Source organism: Lepidochelys kempii, chromosome 10, assembly GCF_965140265.1.
Source record: "Lepidochelys kempii isolate rLepKem1 chromosome 10, rLepKem1.hap2, whole genome shotgun sequence".
NCBI classification, from domain to species: domain Eukaryota; kingdom Metazoa; phylum Chordata; order Testudines; family Cheloniidae; genus Lepidochelys; species Lepidochelys kempii.
The window spans coordinates 8,183,592-8,201,055 of record NC_133265.1 but is presented as its reverse complement, the minus strand read 5'-3'; the positions used below and the strand labels follow the sequence as shown (position 1 = coordinate 8,201,055).

Sequence of the window (17,464 nt, the reverse complement as noted above, 5' to 3'; positions counted from 1 at the left end):
TCTCCCAGAGTCTGAAGGAAGGCCTGACCGTGCAAGAACGCTTGAAGCTCTTTGAATCCAGGGACTTGAAGAAAGACTAGTTCTCCCCCTTCAGCTTGAACATGCGCACCTCCCAGCTTGCGATCGCACGGCACGAGCACCGCGTGTTCCTAGTTCCTTATGATCTTCTGTGCTGTTGTTCGTCTCGATGCTCCCAATCAGACTGAGTGCGGTTGGCGGTTCTTCCGGCCCCTGGCACCTTGACTCCACAGCTCCTTTCCCTGCACCGCAAGATGCTTCAGAGACTCTGCTAGGGAGAGGAGGGGATGGAGTTCTGCCCCCTTTGGCTCCTTCCTTCAGTGTAAACCATTACACTAAGTGTCAGTATTAAGGCTCAGCAGCCTATCGATAAGCTAGCTCTGTCATACCGACTGCTTTGGTTTAGAAATGGCCTGGCTGGCAAAGGCCAGACCCAGCTCTACTGCTGTTTGAGTGACCCAGTGCTCAGTCACAAGCTGTGAGTCAGTCCTCTGAGCTTGCGTTCCTTGCACCTCTGGGAAAAAGCCTGTGGTCAAAACGTCAGGAAAGGCAGGTCAGTCTGTGTCGGAAGCAGCCCAGTCCGTCAGGTGTGTGCGTGGGTCACAGCACCAACAGCCTGCTAGCTGCTGGAGAAAAACGAGGGGAGTCTGCTGGGAGAGTGGCTAGGGTTTGGGCTCCGTTCTCCCAACCCAGAGCCCCAGTAGGCCTCGGCCTTGGCTTGTTTTCAGTCTGTTACAGCCAGAGTGTTACAGATGTTTGTTAAACACAGATTTCAACAAAATCTGCCCCTAAGGCCCATCTGCCCCCTCTCCTTTCTTCCTATCATGCCTGTGCCCTGAGTAATGTATTCCAGGGCCCGAGCTGCAGGGCCTGTCTACGCAAATCCAGCCCAGCTACAGCCAGTCCCCTCCAGCCACTCTCTCCCTCTTTGCATCAACAACTGTGTGCGTGAGAGCTTCCCTTTCCCAGTCTGAGAAGGGATACTGAGCGGAAGACAGAGCCTGCGCTGGCTGTGAACATACACACACAGCTCAGTCCAAAGACTGCTCCCTTTTCATCTGCTCCTTTCACCAGCCCACAGCTCCAATTTTCATACTTTTATCTATGGCTACATTTTGCTTTTCTCCGAAATAAGAGTCTCAAAGCTCGCCTGTTCTGCAGACCATTCGTATTGCAGCTTCCCAGGACATCTTCCTGCCGGCTCCCAGCTCCTGAATGAGGATCACTCTTAAAAGTCTGTTTAGCAACACTGTGCAGCGTGAGGCCAATGGAGTGAAGTAAAAGTGAGGGAGGGAACTGCGGGAACCCAGCCGTGGAGGTGCAGCATTAAACCAGTGTCGCTTGGCAAAGGGGAGGGGAAAGAATCTCTCATCCTGTTAGCCCTCATGCAGCTCCGCAGTGGCCATGGTGGCTTATTCGCCATGCTGGCAACAGCATCCACATGCTTTCTCCCCTGTACGCCTCCTTGGTTCTGTGCCCTGCGCTGCCAATTGACAAGACAACTCCTGCCTCAACTCTGGGACTAGGGCCTGTTCCAACACAAACGGTTTCTAACCGAGCTTGGCTGTCTAGTGTGGATAGGCCTAAATCACATTGGACTGTGCCCTTGACTCTCTAGGGAGCTAGGCTACTGCCTCTCTCAAATTGGGTCTAAACATGGCTCCTCGCTAGCTGTGCTTGTGTGGCCAGCTTGGTTAAGGGGAAGTGCCCCTCATGAGCCCTGCCCAGCGCTCTGACACCCTCTGCCCCAGGAATGCTCAGTGTAGTCTGGAAGGCTTTGTTTACAAAGGGCCATTTGGAGCCCCCTCGTGCAGAGTGGCGGCCATGCCTGATCCTGGTAGCATGCAAGACCAATGTGGGAGTTTCTAGCCTGCTTTGACAGTGGTTAGACAATCCAAAGAACACACCTGACTTTACTAGGTGACTGTGGAACCATTGGCTAAAGCTGGTTTGAAACTAATTTCTGGTCTCTCCCATCGGCCACCCATATTGCCACGTTCCCCAAGGATCTCCCGCCTTGCCAAGATGGCTGTCGCCAGCTTGGGACTTGGGTGATTCTCAGCAGGCCTCTTAGCTCTGCCTTCCTGGTGAGAGGAGCTGCTTGTGTATCCCACAGATACCCAAAAAACACATTGATTTCTCAGCTTAGTTGGTGGCTGGGGGCTGTTTAAATAAGTCCCATCACCACCCCAACCCTGCCCTCAGATTCCACCCAGAGCTGCATTGCTGAAACCCCTCACGCTAGTGACTCTATTGGTGAAGCTAAGTAATGGGTCCCCCCCAAACTCCAGCGGCCATGGCATGGGCCTGCCTTCCAGCCAAGGACACCTAGATGTGACTCCCACCCTCAGTGTTCTTTAGTCAGCCGGAGGGGACACTGTATAGGCAGAGGAGGCATTCCCTCTCTGCCCCCAAATTCTCATCCACTCTGCAGAGCTTGAGCATGTTGCTGCTGTTAGATTCTGCTCATTCTGTTCTTGGAAGATGTCAAAGCTCTCTGCCTGATTCAGCTTCCGCTTATCCCTGTAGCTCCATTGGCTTCAATGCTGTTCCTCATTCTCACCACCATGAGATCAAAACCAGGCCCAGGATGAACCCTTGGGGGCCAAACTCTGATGGAGCTGGAGGAGGGGTTCCCATGGGAAAGTGAGACTTCAGTGGGAGCTACAAGCAGCCAAGGGCAATGTGGTCTTTGGGTTGAACTCTGGAGCCCCACAAGCTGTGAGGGGACCTGTCTCACAGGCCAGTGGGGATGTTTGTGCTGTGACATGGGTTGGATCTGGCTCTAGATACTGCCGGGGAGGGTTTGCTTGCCTGCTGTGTTCCCTATACTGTATATGTCCCTCCACATGCAGCAGAGGTCTTCAGACGTCACCTAAGAGACCCAGCTTTCTCCGTCTCTGACCTTTCCTGGTCTTCTCACATCAGCAATCACCAGAAGAGAACATCCCTTTGTTCTTATGCTCCGTCCCTGCTTGGTCAGGGTGGAGGGTGTTTGCCCTCTGCTAGCTTTCCAACCCTGAATTCTCCCTTCAGATTGTGGAGCCTATGGGACACAGGTACGGGTAGCATGAAGTCCTTCACCGTTGGGATTTCTCCTCCCTCACCTCACAAGAGTCCACTGGAATGTGACATTTCCAATGAGGACACACCCCAGCCTGTGCTTCCTTGGAGTCCGGTGAGGGCTTCTTACTGCTAAACCATCTGAGCAAGGTGTGTTCTGTTCTCCTGTTGGAAAAGCCACTTATCTCCCTCTTCCTCGGCCATCTGGGCTCTGAGCTTCTTGCTACCCAACAAGCTAATTGCTGCTGCTTTGTGCACTTCCTTTGGTTATGATCAGTTACTTTCAGGGTGAGAAATGAAGATCACCCACCTTTTCTCCATTTAGAGTTGTATGCCAGTGGGATGGAGGCTACAGGATGGTGCTGTAGATAACCATGGCCTGATGCCCTTTGTGGTACTGCTTCATTGCACTGAGCCTCAAAGGGATCCTGGTAATGATGCTCCCAGGGGGTTGAAGCCACCTTTTTTCTGCTGTGCACTTCCCCACTCCAGCCACTCTTTTTTTGAGGCTCAGTGTCTCTTTGCTTGGACCAGGAACTCTCAGTGAGTTACTGGGATCTTATTTTTCTTTTTTTACCTCTGTGTCTGTCCAGATCCTGATTTCATAATGGTAGAGAAGGATCATTAGAGGAGGAAGTGTCTGGTGTAACCACACAGATGTAGATACCACTGGATGATGCTATGAGGAGCTGGCTTGGAGGAAGGGTTGCAGCATGCTGATGGACAGCTTGGCAATGGTTTTGGCCATTCATATGGCAGAGGTGAAGAGGGAAAACTGTGGTTGAAGTGGGGACTGTCTTTTTCATCTTTTGACCCAGACGGTGTACGTGGGTGAGGACATGAGAAAAGGCACTGGTATGTTTTCAAAGTGGAAGCACTTAGGTAGTAGCTAGTGTAAAAGGAGAGCAGGGAGAGAAGCATGTAAAGCAGTGGAATAGCAAGCCACATAAAAAGAGGTGGTATTAAAGAAATGGCAGATCCAGTGGGTTGGTCTGAACAGCTTTCTGCCTGTGCTCCAGTCCCATAATTATCCTGTAAAGATGCAACTTGGGGAGCAGGAGGGCTTGTTCAGGTTTGTCCTTGTGATATACAGGGTCCCAAGGACTGAGGCAGAGAAGAAAACTGCTTAGAGGAAGAGAATCTTTTATTTGATGGGTTTCTTAGCCCATTTTCCTTTCTCATGTGCACATACCCCAAGCAAAAGGCTGTAATTAGGGAAGCTTTGAGTAGCCCATGTAAATTTCTTCTCTTGAGGAGATGTGCATAGTTCTGCAAAAGTCCTGCAACCTCAATATGATGGATGAGACATTGGCAGTAACAGACTTTAAGCAAGATGTTTGTTCAAGCTAGCTGGTATTTTTTTCTTTAAGGCTGGTATATCTTTATTTCCTACCTTACTGCAAACTCCTCATCCTGTGACCTCCATCTTACTTGGTCAGTGGATCAGCTTAAAAGAATTTGCTTCAAGATCTGCCAGGACTAATGGATCAGCAGAATCTGAACTTGTGGGAGCGGATCTGTCAGTGCAGGTTTGCAAGCACTGGGGATCTTTGGATAATGCATCTTGGCCCACCTTTCTGGACCTACATACTGCCCCTAAAAGCTAACTGGACACGCAGTTTCACTGGGATGAAATGGAGCCGCAGATACCGGCTGTAGCCAAAACAAAAATCTAGTGTTACAAGAAATGAGCTCCTCTGGAGAGGACATACACACCGTGCATGAAGGGGTGATTGGGACCACCCTTTGGTGTATATTTTTAAAGCTTCTAAGAACCTCTAACAGGCCAAATAAGTGTTGTTTTGCTGAACTTGCTGTTCTAAAATATTATTTAACACCTAAACAAAGGGTCTCGTACAACTATTTGTTATATACTGTCCCTTGTAAGAGCAGGTGCGTTCTGAAGCAGACACCTCTCCAAAGCGGGACTTAGGCTTTGTTTTTAATGTTTTTCTGCTGTGCACAGGGTATGCGCTCTAAAGTCAGTTGTTCCAGGAGGCGGAAGAGCAGCTGGCTCTCTGCCCATCTGTGCAGCTTCTCCATCCCATCAGACTGCAGCGCTCCCAAATGGAATCAACATTGCAATAACTGATCCTTCCAGAGGTCAAGAACAAAAAAGCTGTGGCACAAACACGCACTTGTTTTCTCTGATGTGCTGGCAGATGCCTCATTGCTGTTTCTCCCTGTAGTTTTGATGGGCACCTACCTGAGCTGGGAGGAGCCTCATCAAAGTATTAGGCAGTGTGTTCACCTCCACTCCACCCCAGTAAACACCGCGATCTACCACAAGTAAAAAAAAAAAAAAAAAAAAAATGGCAAAAGTCTTAGCTGAGTGCAAGGTTCTGTGTTTCACCCCAGTTCTGCCTTCTGCTTCAGGCTTCATCTTTCTCCATGAGGCTAGAAATCAGTGTTTCTCAGATTGAACTGACGAGGAGGGTGGGGGGCATAGCAAGAGAACCCCTCCCCCCCGCCAGCCCCTTTGCCCAACACACTTTCTGATTCCATCTGCATCTTCCATTGTGTATGTGAGAGACAGCAGAGCATTTTCCAATTCACTTTTCCTCTGCCTATGTTCCAGGCACCCTCCACATACAACAAGGCAAATTGGCATGGTAGCTGTCTCGCTTGCAGTGCTCCTAAAGGGCACAGTATATACAGTGTGTGAATATATATACGTTGCAAGCAGCTGCATTTTATATGGTCCTACATGATGAAAAGTACCAGAATGTGAGGTCTAATAAAACCAAGTTCAAAATAGCCGTAGAAACATATACATCTAATTGCTTCCAAAGTTTTGTCTTTTGTGGAGAATTTTTCAGCCATTTTTTTCCTTCTGGAAACGATTAGATTTAAGTTCTTTTTAACTGTGATTGATTTCCCCCCACTCCTCCCCCCATCCATCCATCTAAGAGAGGGAGCAATTTTTTTCCCCATTTGCTTCAAAAGCAGAATTTGTGCTTATGTGCAAAACACAACAAGGCTATTTTTCTGTAACCGGTTGAATGGAGTGCATTTAAGCAGTCCTAAGCATTGTAAAATGTGTCACTTTTGTAATGACTATATATTTGATTGGAATTCCACTAGACCTTTGCATTTTTGTGCTTCATATACAGTACTTAGTTTGTTGTGAACACTAAAGCACATGCACGCTCAGTGTAGCTTGCCTTTACTTTGTAATTTTTTCCATTTTTAAAAAAAAAAAAAGCTTTGTTATTCTCTTTAAAATAATTTAAAACCTGTATAGTATTCAAAGCACGCAATGTAAATATTTATTACTCAGAAGTTAGCGGAGGGTTTTTGTGTGTGTGTGTGTGACTAAGTTCTGGTTTTTTTTGGTTTTCTTTTTTAGGTTTTCTTTTTTAATCTTGTTCTAATACAGATGTCTCTTTTGGGGTTGGAAGAGATTTGCGTGTAAGATGTTGAACCTACCCTGTGTCCTCTTATTAGAATGTTTTTTGATGACTGTTATAAATATCTTTTAAAATTCTCTGACCTGTACCTTTAGCTTTGAAGATACCTGTCCAAAGAATGTGTCCAGTCTGTTTGAGAACTGTTAATCCTAAAGCGCTATAAATTGTTTTTCCATTGAGAATTCAGTAATCTTGTATTTGATAGTGGCATTAACACCCTGTGAATGTGCAAAATTGCTATCTATATATAGAAGTAGTAACTACTGTGTGACTAGAGCATACACAGATATCCTTGCATGGTAACTTAGGACTGTTGCAGTGAGTGAACTAAGGTTCCAGGATCTTGGGGCCTAGTATATAATTGTGTAACTCACTTATGCATCAGCATTGAAGCTACTCTGTAAGGCTACATGGAATTTACAAGGGAACTATCTCCTAGCTGTGCAGTTACATAGTGTACAACAGCATGGAAGTTTACTGTAACTTACAATGATATGTAAGTAACTGTTTAAAATATAACTTTCAATACATCGTAGTTACTACTGAGTTGCACTTATGATGTGATCCCTACCACTGTAATACAGAGCATTTCTTAAAAGTGGCTGCAGAAATATTGTTGCGTGACTGGGGAAGGACACTGAAGAGCCATGGGGGCTGAAAACAAAGCTGTCAGCTCTAGTGGTTTAACTTGCCTCAGCCTGCACTTTAAGAGACTACTAGAGGAGAACGAGGGGGCAGGAGGCATTAGCAGAAACCTGACTTGCCTTTGAATTGGTACCAACAGCACTAGCCCTCCTGGCCACTGACATTAGTTTAGTGCAATCACAAGCAATTATTTCATCACCCTTCCTGTCCACCCTACACCATGAATGTGTGCTGGATGGTGAAGGATCACTGACTCTTTGTTCTAATTTAGAGAGAACAAAGTGTGTTGTAAAATACTAAAGACTTTGACATGTAGCAAATAGATGAGGATTCTTAGTCTTTGATCCACATACACCCTTTTGGGACCTGGAATTTTGGGTTGACTTGAGATTTTAAACTTTGGGGGTAGGGGGCAAGAGGGAAACTGTATGTATTTGAATGATAACTCTGTGAAGTGGCAATAGACACCCAAGTATTGATGGTCAATCTTCCTCACTTCACACCACCAACCCAATCAGAATTGAGGGACTGCCTTAGCTCCGTCCTGTCTTATGCCTGCCTTCAATCAGTGGCCTCAGTCAAGAGAGATGGGTTCCCGATTGAAATGCACGCACCCTCAACTACCAGCTGAGTTTCAAGAGCTTCAGTCCCTGGTGGAGATGGAAACAGAAATCAAGATTTAATTGTGGTTTATGGTGAACACCCAAGAGTCAACCACAATGTCTCCAGTTCCTGTGATGATGAAGACAGAGAGAGCCACCTGTCCAACCTGCCTGCATGGTGTTAATGGCAGCAGATCAAACCTAGAAGATTGTGTAACTTACTTCCTGGGTTGCTACTGTGGTGGTGAGACTTATGCACCAGCCTCAGAACTAGCATGAAACAGGGGTGGTGACCAGGGAGAAGTGGCAGCTGTGTTCCAAACCCATTGGGCTGCAGGTCTGAATGGTGTGCATAAGGGGAGGGTTCCATACACCTCACCCAGCAATGGAGTGACATGTCCTGATCCATTTCCTCTTGCAAAGGTGAATGCACACGCATTTTGTGGCCCCCTGTGATACTGAGTATGAGTGGAGTCTTTTTTTCTCTCTTCTTCCCCCCACCCCCTTTGCTTTTATTTCAGTGCTTTTATTAAAAAAAAAAAAAAAAAAGCCACTGTTCACTGTAATAGAAGCATCACTTTGGTCACAATATTTATTCCTTACAAATCCTGTGTGACATGCTAGGTTCCCATGGATGTAGCTGATCATTTTTATTTTGTAAATATAATTACTTAACTTTACATAAACTATATCGTAATAAACTATTTTTGCACCACCCTTTGCATGCTGTGTAGTGAGGTGCTTGTTTGGACATGGTCATCTATGTGGAAAGGAGATGCAGGCTTTCGAGGCAGCCACTTAATACAGTCCTACCACCGTCTGCATTTTCTTTGATACACATTGCTGTTCAAAGCATTGTGAAGCTAATACTCCTGACTGTTGCAGTGGAAGACTGCCCACAGCTGGTATAGCATGGATATTTGCAGTGGCAGATTCCTTCCAGACCTTTGCCAGTGTACCTAGCCTGATCTAGAAGGACCGTACTAAGGGTAAGTGGGTAGACTAATCTCTGTTTGCTTTTACTGGTTGGGGCCTCTGGCCTAAGGCTTGCCATAAGTGGCAAATGGGGGTTTTGAGAGCTAGAGCCTATGGGGCCCATCAAACTCTTTTCCCATTGTTCACCTGTAGTGATAACTACCATACAAAAAATTCCTTGAACCATTATGCAGCAGGAAGAGCTTGGAGAAATTGTCTGGATTTGCTGAAATGTGGTGGTGTTAATAGTGCTAATCACTATACAGATTATAACAGGACATTGGCAACACACTAGTGGGACTTTTAGCGGTACAGGCTTCAAGCACTTCATCTATTTTACAAAGATTAAGCCATTTTTAACCAGACATGGGGAAACAGACAACCCATGGGCTTGTAAGAGTCTGCATCAAAATTGACTCACTGTTTGTGCCACAAATTTAACCTACCTTAAAGTATGAGGGCAAGGTTAATTTCCCAGAATATTCAGAATAGCCAATTACATTTGCATAACATGACCCCTCTGCTGACAACATCATAGCTATTAAGTTCTATTATGAAAGCTATGTTTTCTGTTAATACTGGTATGGTAATAAGGCTCTTAAGCCCAATGTAAACTGAAGTTGTGGTAAGTGTGGAATAACATATTTAACTGTGAGAAATAAAAATAGCCACAGTAACTTGAAGAGACCAGAAGAGGGCCAATTACCCAGGAAAACAGTTTTTACAACTAATAACAAGTCACACCACAGCTTGAACTGTGTGTGGCAAAGGCTGTTACTGGGACCGTAAGACTCAATGTGTTACAAACTTTACGCTGCAGTTAGTTTTACAATCAAACCTTCGTGACAGCACTGTGGCATAAGGACATGAACCCTCTTACATTCCAGGTCACTGTTTCAAGTGTACAGGCAGATATGTCCAAAACAAATTGGTGTGTTCCATTCTTATTCCATGTCAACACCACAAGAACTCTCATTAAGAGCCAGGGATATAATGGTTATGGAAACTGAACTAACCTCTTAAACTCTGAGAGGAGAATCAGGGACACTAAGCAGGGGAGAGCTTACTCATGCATGGGTATAACAGCTTCTGTTGCCTGTCACATAGCATTTTCAAGGGCAGTAACCTAGTTTCTACTAGATATGAAATGGCGTCATTTTCAGGAAGTCAAGAATCTACCCTGACCTCTGAATTCCATAAATAGAAAAGGGAGGTAGATGATTTTAAAAGCCCACTTCCCAAGAGAACATGGACATCATGACACCTAGTATCTGCAAGAAAAGGCAGGGAAGGCTTGCACAGGGGCGAACTTGTCCCAGCTAGAAAGCTGCCAATCCATCCTGAAGATTAAAATGGGAAAGGTGGTGTCCAATATTCTCTATTGCCAAGCCAAGTTGGGCAATTGATACGGATGGCGTTATGCTGCTTTTCTTGTATATGAACAGATCAAGCAGCCTATTCTCTATGTGCACTGGGGTTTCCTTTTGCAGCTCCTTTCCATGAGAGGCAGCAAATCTGCTACAGTCAGTTTCTCAACATTTTGCACTCCAAGTATTTCTCTCATACTGCTGGGCTGTTACAATGGCCAGTCCGTACTTGTTTTTCTGCAGATGGCCATACCTGCTCTCCAGCCCCATCAGGGCACTTTTTCTATTATGCGGCAGCTACTGAGAAAGTGAACTGACTAGAAGGAGGCTAATCAACATTCAAAATCAATTTTAAAATTCCTGACTTCTCAATCAAGTTTTCCATAACAAACCTCACCTTACCTATTTTAAAGGTTAAATGTCTAATATACTTTCCCCTTCTAATAAACTAACATACCCAGTTCAGTCCCTGTGTGAATTATAGCTTTGTGCAGAGCCCCTTACCCAATTCTTTTAGAACTAGTGATGAGGAACATTTTCACTCTTATACTGCCATGCATGAAATAAATGAGTTGTTTCCCAGCATGGTATGATCAGCCATACCAGAAACAGTATATATCATTCTGTAATGTCACTAGGGGAAACCAGTAAGTGACTATTTCACTGTCAAAATATCCAGTACTCTTAAACATTCCAAACATTGCCTTCTTCCAGTGCATGGCAGTGGCCATTATCTTTTGAGCTCCAGCACATCAGCTGCAACGTGCTGGCCCTTCTACTATACCACTACTTACCAAGAAGTTTAGAGTGATGCACTTCATTTAGTACACAGTGAGCTTTTCACTGAAGAGTAGAGAACTCTTCACCCTTGTATGATGCTATAGTCCTTGTAGCTATAACAAAATTAAATACAAAGAAGCTTGCTAGAAAAATGCTATTTGTCAAGGACCCTTCCAGCTCCAAAAAGCTGCTGTCATTTCTGTTCCTTTTTGTTGGGGAAAAATGTATAATTAGCTGGATTGTACTCTTCCCAAATCCTTTCAAACTCTGCCAGGAATGGCTCCACATACTCCGCATCCTCCACAATCAGCACGTTCTCACGGTTGTTCTGGATAGCTTGAGTGGTCCAGTTGAGGGAACCAGTGATGAGCATCTTTTTGTCCACAATAGCAAATTTGTGATGCATGTAGCCACTCTCCTGGTCGTGACGCACCTGAATCCCTGCAAAACAAGGAGAACCTTTTCAATGCTTCCTCTTCAAGGTAAAAAGCTTTCTTATGACCAAAAGCTACACTGCATTAATAACAGGTTTCAGAGTAACAGCCGTGTTAGTCTGTATTCGCAAAAAGAAAAGGAGGACTTGTGGCACCTTAGAGACTAACAAATTTATTTGAGCATAAGCTTTCGTGAGCTGTATACAGCTCACTTCATCGGATGCATACTGTGGAAAGTACAGAAGATCTTTTTATACACACAAAGCATGAAAAAATGGGTGTTTACCACTACAAAAGGTTTTCTCTCCCCCCACCCCACTCTCTGGCTGGTAATAGCTTATCTAAAGTGATCACTCTCCTTACAATGTGTATGATAATCAAGGTGGGCCATTTCCAGCACAAATCCAGGGTTTAACAAGAACGTCGGGGGGGGGGGGGACAAGGGGAAATAGGTTACCTTGCATAATGACTTAGGCTTGAATAGAGACTGGGAGTGGCTAAGTCATTATGCAAGGTAACCTATTATTTCCCCTTGTTTTTTCCTCTCCCCCCCCCACGTTCTTGTTAAACCCTGGATTTGTGCTGGAAATGGCCCACCTTGATTATCATACACATTGTAAGGAGAGTGATTACTTTAGACAAGCTATTACCAGCCAGAGAGTGGGGTGGGGGGAGAGAAAACCTTTTGTAGTGGTAAACACCCATTTTTTCATGCTTTGTGTGTATAAAAAGATCTTCTGTACTTTCCACAGTATGCGTCCGATGAAGTGAGCTGTAGCTCACGAAAGCTTATGCTCAAATAAAGTGGTTCGTCTCTAAGGTGCCCCAAGTCCTCCTTTTCTTCTTACTGCATTCATTTGAGAACCTAATGCCCTTCACCAAAAACACACCACCACCCCCCATCAGCGTGAGTGTGTGCTGCCATTCCTCACCACACCAGCACCAGGAGAGGGAAACCCTGAGCCTTGGGCTCATCTCGCCACATGTCCGTCCCTTGTGTCAACAGGTGTTTGCTTCTCTACCGCCAGTCTGCGAGGACACGGAGCTTGGCTAAGCTTGTTCCCGTGTGCCTGCCTCTTCTAACAGGCCCCAGGGGAGACCAGGTGGGGGGCTCATAGGGGTCCACGTGGCTGCACCTAGTCCCTAGGGATCACCTAGTCCCTCCCATCCTCCTCAGGGCTCAGCCAGGCTCCCCCAAGGGCTCCCCCAGCTGCCCTCTGTCAGTCCTTCCCCCGGCACATACACCATCCCCACAGTTCCTCCATGGGGTCCCAGCTACTCCCAGCACCGTCCCTTAGCTCCCCGTCCGCCTCCTCCATCCCTGACCCGCTTCCCTCCCCCCACCTCCCGCCCTGCCCTCCCTCTTCCCTTCCGCCCCTCACCCGCCTGCCGCAGGCGGCCGACCTGCGAGCCGCTGAGCGCCATGTAGTCGGCGTCGGTGACGAGGCGCACGCGCACGCCCCGGCGGTGCAGCAGCTGCACGGCGCGGCCCAGCTGCGGGCTGGAGAAGGCGAAGAGGCAGAGCTCCAGGGAGCGGCGCGCCGAGAGCAGGCGGCGCAGCAGGCGGGCGAGCGGGCTGTCGCCGTGCGGCAGCGGGCAGGGGCAGGGCGCGGGGCGCGGCTCGCCCAGCAGCGCCGCGGTGCAGGTGACCGGCGACGGGAAGAAGAGCACCTCGCGGCGCGGGGCCCGCCGCCGCCGCCGCCCGCGCACCAGCAGCGCCAGCCCGAGCGCCAGGGCCGCGCCGCCCGCCCAGCGCCATGGCAACGCCTCGAGGCCCGGCCACATGGCTCGCGCGCCCGCTCCGGGCCGCGTGCCGGGGTCACGTGAGCGGCGCAGGGGCGGGGTCTCAGTAGCGCGAGGATCCGAGTACGCGAAGTCGGCGGGTCACGTGCCAAGGTGGGAGGAAGGGGTTTGCCGCGCATGTGCGAGACCGACCATCCGAACTCATCGCGGCGGATCCCTGATCAGTCCCCCCCCACCCCCATCCCCGGGCGCGCGCGCTGCCCAGCTCCCCCCCCCCCCCAACTGCCGCGAGGCGTTCTCTGCCCGCCCGCCTCGCCTCGCCTCAGCGTTTCGCTACTCCTGCGGGGGGGAGAGTGGGGCTGGCTAGGGGGCAGGGCTGAAGAAAGGGGGGGGGTGAGCCTGGGGGGGTCGTGGGGCTGGCTAGGGGGCAGGGCTGAAGAAAGGGGGGGTGAGCCGGGGGGGTCATGGGGCTGGCTAGGGGGCAGGGCTGAAGAAAGGGGGGGTGAGCCTGGGGGGGGGTCATGGGGCTGGCTAGGGGGTAGGGCTGAAGAAAGGGGGGGGTGAGCCGGGGGGGGTCATGGGGCTGGCTAGGGGGCAGGGCTGAAGAAAGGGGGGGTGAGCCTGGGGGGGGTCATGGGGCTGGCTAGGGGGTAGGGCTGAAGAAAGGGGGGGTGAGCCTGGGGGGGGTCATGGGGCTGGCTAGGGGGTAGGGCTGAAGAAAGGGGGGATGAGCCTGGGGGGGGCGTGGGGCTGGCTAGGGGGTAGGGCTGAAGAAAGGGGGGGGGTGAGCCGGCGGGGGGTCGTGGGGCTGGCTAGGGGACAGGGCTGAAGAAGGGGGGGGTGAGCCGGCAGGGGGTCGTGGGGCTGGCTAGGGGGCAGGGCTGAAGAAGGGGGATTGCTGGAGAAGAGGGAAGGCTGGCTGTGCAGGGGATGTTTGTCTAGGAGCCCATCTGAGTAGGGAGAGTCCTTGGGGGCCCCTCTGATGGCCTTGTGCCAGTGGTGGGGCCCTGAGAGCTGCTGGGCATGTCGTGAGCTGTGATTGCTGCCCAGGTGCCTAAGCACAGCACACCTGCTGTTACCCCGTCGCCCACCCTGACCCACTTGTCCCGTCCACCTGTTACAGCTTGTCTTTTGGGTACCTCTACACTGCAAGTGCGGGTGTGATTGTAGCACAGGCAGCCATGTGTTAGCTTTAATCTAGCTTGCGTAGGTAACAATAGCAGTGAAGGTGTGCCAGGTGTGGTACATACTTGGATTGCTGGCCCACACTGGAGTCCATGCCACTGTGATTTCATTGCCATTGTTACACCAAACCATGGTACAGTTACACCTTAATTTGCAGTGTAGACATACTTTCTGATGGTAAGCTCTTTGGATCAATGGTTTTCATTTACTAGAGTTGTACAGTGCCCAACACAATGTGCGGGATGTGGGGGGGTCAGTTAGCCTCTAGGTAAATAGCACCACTGCCTTTGATCTCTATGCCTGTAACTTATAATCACTTGAAATCTATCTTGGGAGTTAATAAATCTGTTTTATATTTTACCTAAAACAGCGTGTTTTGGGTTGAAGTGCTTAGAGAATCTCAGCTCAGGCTAACAAGGGTTGTTGCATGTCCACTAACCTTTGTTGGAGCGGTGAACTAATCAATGACCATGCACTGTCCAAGGGCGTCTAGAGCAGCGTATTGCTGGGGTGACACCTCTCTCTCTGTATGCCATGAGTGGCTGAGTGTGGATCTCCACATGCTGATGGCTGAGTGATCACAGCACCTGGAGGGGTTTTCTGCTTGTCCCTGGCTGAGCATTGTGACAGATGGCCCAGGCTGGAGAGTTAAGGGTGCACAGTGGTCCAACAGTTCCAGAAGGCTTGGGGCTGCAGCTGGGAGGTGCATCTGGGGCTGGGACGGGGCCAGAGCCATGGCCAGGATCTGAGGCTGGGGTTGGGGCCTGGAGCAGGGCTGCAGTGAGTGCCAGCAGCTGGGTGTGGGGCAGGGTTGGGTAGCAGTTCCTCCCTGCTAGGGTTGGCAGGTGTCCAGTTTTCAACCGCAACACCTGGGTCAAAAAGGGACCCTGGCAGCTCCCGTCGGCATCGCCAACTGGGCCGGTAAAAGTCCAGTCAACAGCACAGCCTGGGCTAAGGCAGGCTCCCTACCTGCCTGGGCTCCGCACTGCTTCCAGAAGTGGCCACTAGGTCCCTGTGGTCCCTAGACACTAGGGCAGCCAGGGAGGCGCAGCACGCTGCCCTCACCCCTAGGGCTGGCTCTGCAGCTCCCATTGGCCGGGAACTGCAACAAATGGGAGCTGTGGGGAGGGCGGGGGGGGTCGGCTGCACCTGTGGGCACAAAGGCAGCATGCACTGTGCATAGCCACTTGCCCACCCGTGCACCTACAGGCCACTGAGACCTTGCGGCCGCTACCTTGGAGCTGCAGTAAACGCCACCTGGACGCCTCACCCGTTCCTGCATCCCACCCCCCTGCCCCAGCCCAGAGTCCCCTACCACAAACTCCCTCCCGGAACCTGCGCCCCCCCCCCCCCAACAAACACCCTGCCCCACTCCAGAGCCCACACTCCCAGCTGCAGCCCAGCCCTCTGCCCCCCAACCCTCAGCCCAGTGGAAGTGAGTGAGGGTAGGGAAGAGCAAGCGGACAGAGGGGAGATGGAGCGAGCGGGGCAGGGGGAGGGGCCTCAGAGAAGGGTCAGGGTAGGGGTGTTTGGTTTTGAGTGATTAGAAAGTTGGCACCCTACCCCCCACCCTCTGTAGGGGCTGGCCTGGGCCCATTGTGCCCCCTCCACGAACATACCTCCTCACTTCCCCCTCCCCCCCCGTTTGGGTACCTCTATCTAGCTAACCCCCTTCCTGCAACCTGAGCTACTCCCCCAGCCCACACACAGCCCCAGTTCAGTGGTCCCCAAACTTTTGAGGATTGTACCGCTTCAACTTTCTGTGCCCTGCACCCCCTTGGCCCCCAGAGTCATGGCCCGGAGTGGTGCTGCAGCTCCGAGAGGTTGGGGGGGTGGATAACACCAAGGGGTCCAAGGCTGGGGCTGCAGTTGGAGGTGGGGCTGAGGCCAGGAGCAGGGGCCAGGGCTGGTGGCAGGGGCTGGCGCTGAGGCTGGGGGGCGGGGCAGGTCTGGGTGGAACTCCCTCACCACCCTCTGTGGGGGCTGGCATGGGCCCGCCCCCAAATGTTATGCCTTGCCCGCGGAGAGTTGGGGGGGAAACGTGCCACGCAGTTTGGAGACCTCTACCTAGTTACCCAGCACGCCCCTGGCACACAGCCCCTAGCTACCTCTCTTCCAGTCCCATGCACCCTGAGCTACCCAACTGCCCATGCACAGCCTCTAGCTACCCCCCTGCAGCCCTGCTCCTTGCACTTGAGCTACCCCCTGCTCGCACACAGCCCCTAGCTACTCCTCCCTGCCCAGAGCTATCCCCCCTGCCCTTAACCCCTCCCTGCACCGAGCTACCCTCTTGCCTGTGCCCAGTCACTAGATACCCCCTCCCTGTACCCTGAGATACTCCCCTGGCCCACACACATCTGCCCTGCGCCTGCCACCCTGAGATACTCACCATGCCGCACAGAGCTCCTAGCTACCCTCCCTCCCTGCACAGAGCTACCCCCTGCCAGCCACACAAAGCCCCTATCTACTCTTCTCCTGTAACCCCCTATGCTGCACACAGCCCCTAGCTGCCCCCCCTGCACCCTGAGCTACACCCCTCACTGTGCACAGCTCCTAGAGACCCCCTTGCCTGCACCCCCCCATTATAATTTTTGGGTGTGCCCTCTCCCACCTCAGACAGACTGGGTGCCCTGCTGAGGTAATCAGGAGCAGATGTGTTGTTCTCCCAGCAGCCAAAGCCTGAAGCCCCAGCACTCTGCAGGGCTAAAGCCCTGACTCCCCTCTCCCTTCCCCCGGCTTTGGAGAACATCAGTTAGAGGGAGAGGACTGGTGAAAGATGTCAATCATGGCACTGGTTCCCTCCCCCATTAGTCAATTAACTCAGGCTAAAAACAATGTGTTGATTCCCGCTATAGCTTCAGTAAGACCAGCAGGTCTAGAGCTGCAAGAACATTGCTTATGTGAAAATTCTTGCATTTTCTGCATGTTTATGGTGAACCTTAAAGTTATTCAAGCTGGGCAGTTTCTGAAATAACAGGATAATGGTCTCTCCCCTGGGTTGTGTGCACACTGGCTGTGTCAGCTTCCTGGGACGGCTGTGCATAGTCAAGAACCTCTGAGCTGACAAATCAGTTGTTTGGGATTAAAGCCAATTCGGAATAACTGTTTCTTACAAACAAGAAGCAGAATCTAAGAAACAAAAAGATGTATAACGTTCTGCAGTCCAAACCCTGGGAACCAGTGCAAGAGAAGTCCCGTGGTTAAATTGCTGCTCTTGTGTCCAGTCCAGTTTTAAAATACTT

The 17,464-nt window shown here is 50.4% G+C and overlaps 2 protein-coding genes across 9 annotated transcripts in view; one reads left to right on the top strand and one right to left on the bottom strand.

Moving 5' to 3' along the window:
• Positions 1-8,455, top strand: part of MPRIP (myosin phosphatase Rho interacting protein) — a 172,352-nt gene extending 163,897 nt beyond the window's left edge. For 5 of the 8 annotated variants that reach the window (XM_073361865.1, XM_073361861.1, XM_073361864.1 and 2 more), the window contains one exon: positions 9-8,455. In XM_073361865.1, coding sequence (XP_073217966.1) covers positions 9-80 — 72 coding nt within the window. In that variant the 3' untranslated portion in view covers positions 81-8,455. The remainder of the gene's footprint in view (positions 1-8) is intronic. The other 3 variants (XM_073361866.1, XM_073361859.1, XM_073361860.1) reach the window with 2 other exon arrangements.
• PLD6 (phospholipase D family member 6) lies at positions 8,263-13,079 on the bottom strand. Its single transcript, XM_073361867.1, has 2 exons — positions 12,677-13,079; positions 8,263-11,301 (listed from the first exon to the last, which is right to left on the bottom strand). The coding sequence occupies exons 1-2, from the start codon at positions 13,077-13,079 to the stop codon at positions 11,054-11,056; spliced, it is 651 nt and encodes a 216-aa protein (XP_073217968.1). The 3' UTR covers positions 8,263-11,053.
• Between the last annotated feature and the right edge of the window lie 4,385 nt (positions 13,080-17,464).

Bases quoted from the DNA above. Each gene is read 5' to 3' on its own strand.
- PLD6 (XM_073361867.1), bottom strand. From the start codon at position 13,079: ATGTGGCCGGGCCTCGAGGCGTTGCCATGGCGCTGGGCGGGCGGCGCG. The intron at 11,302-12,676 runs GTGAGGGGCGGA...CTTGTTTTGCAG, and splicing joins CGGCCGCCTGCGGCAGGCGG to GGATTCAGGTGCGTCACGAC.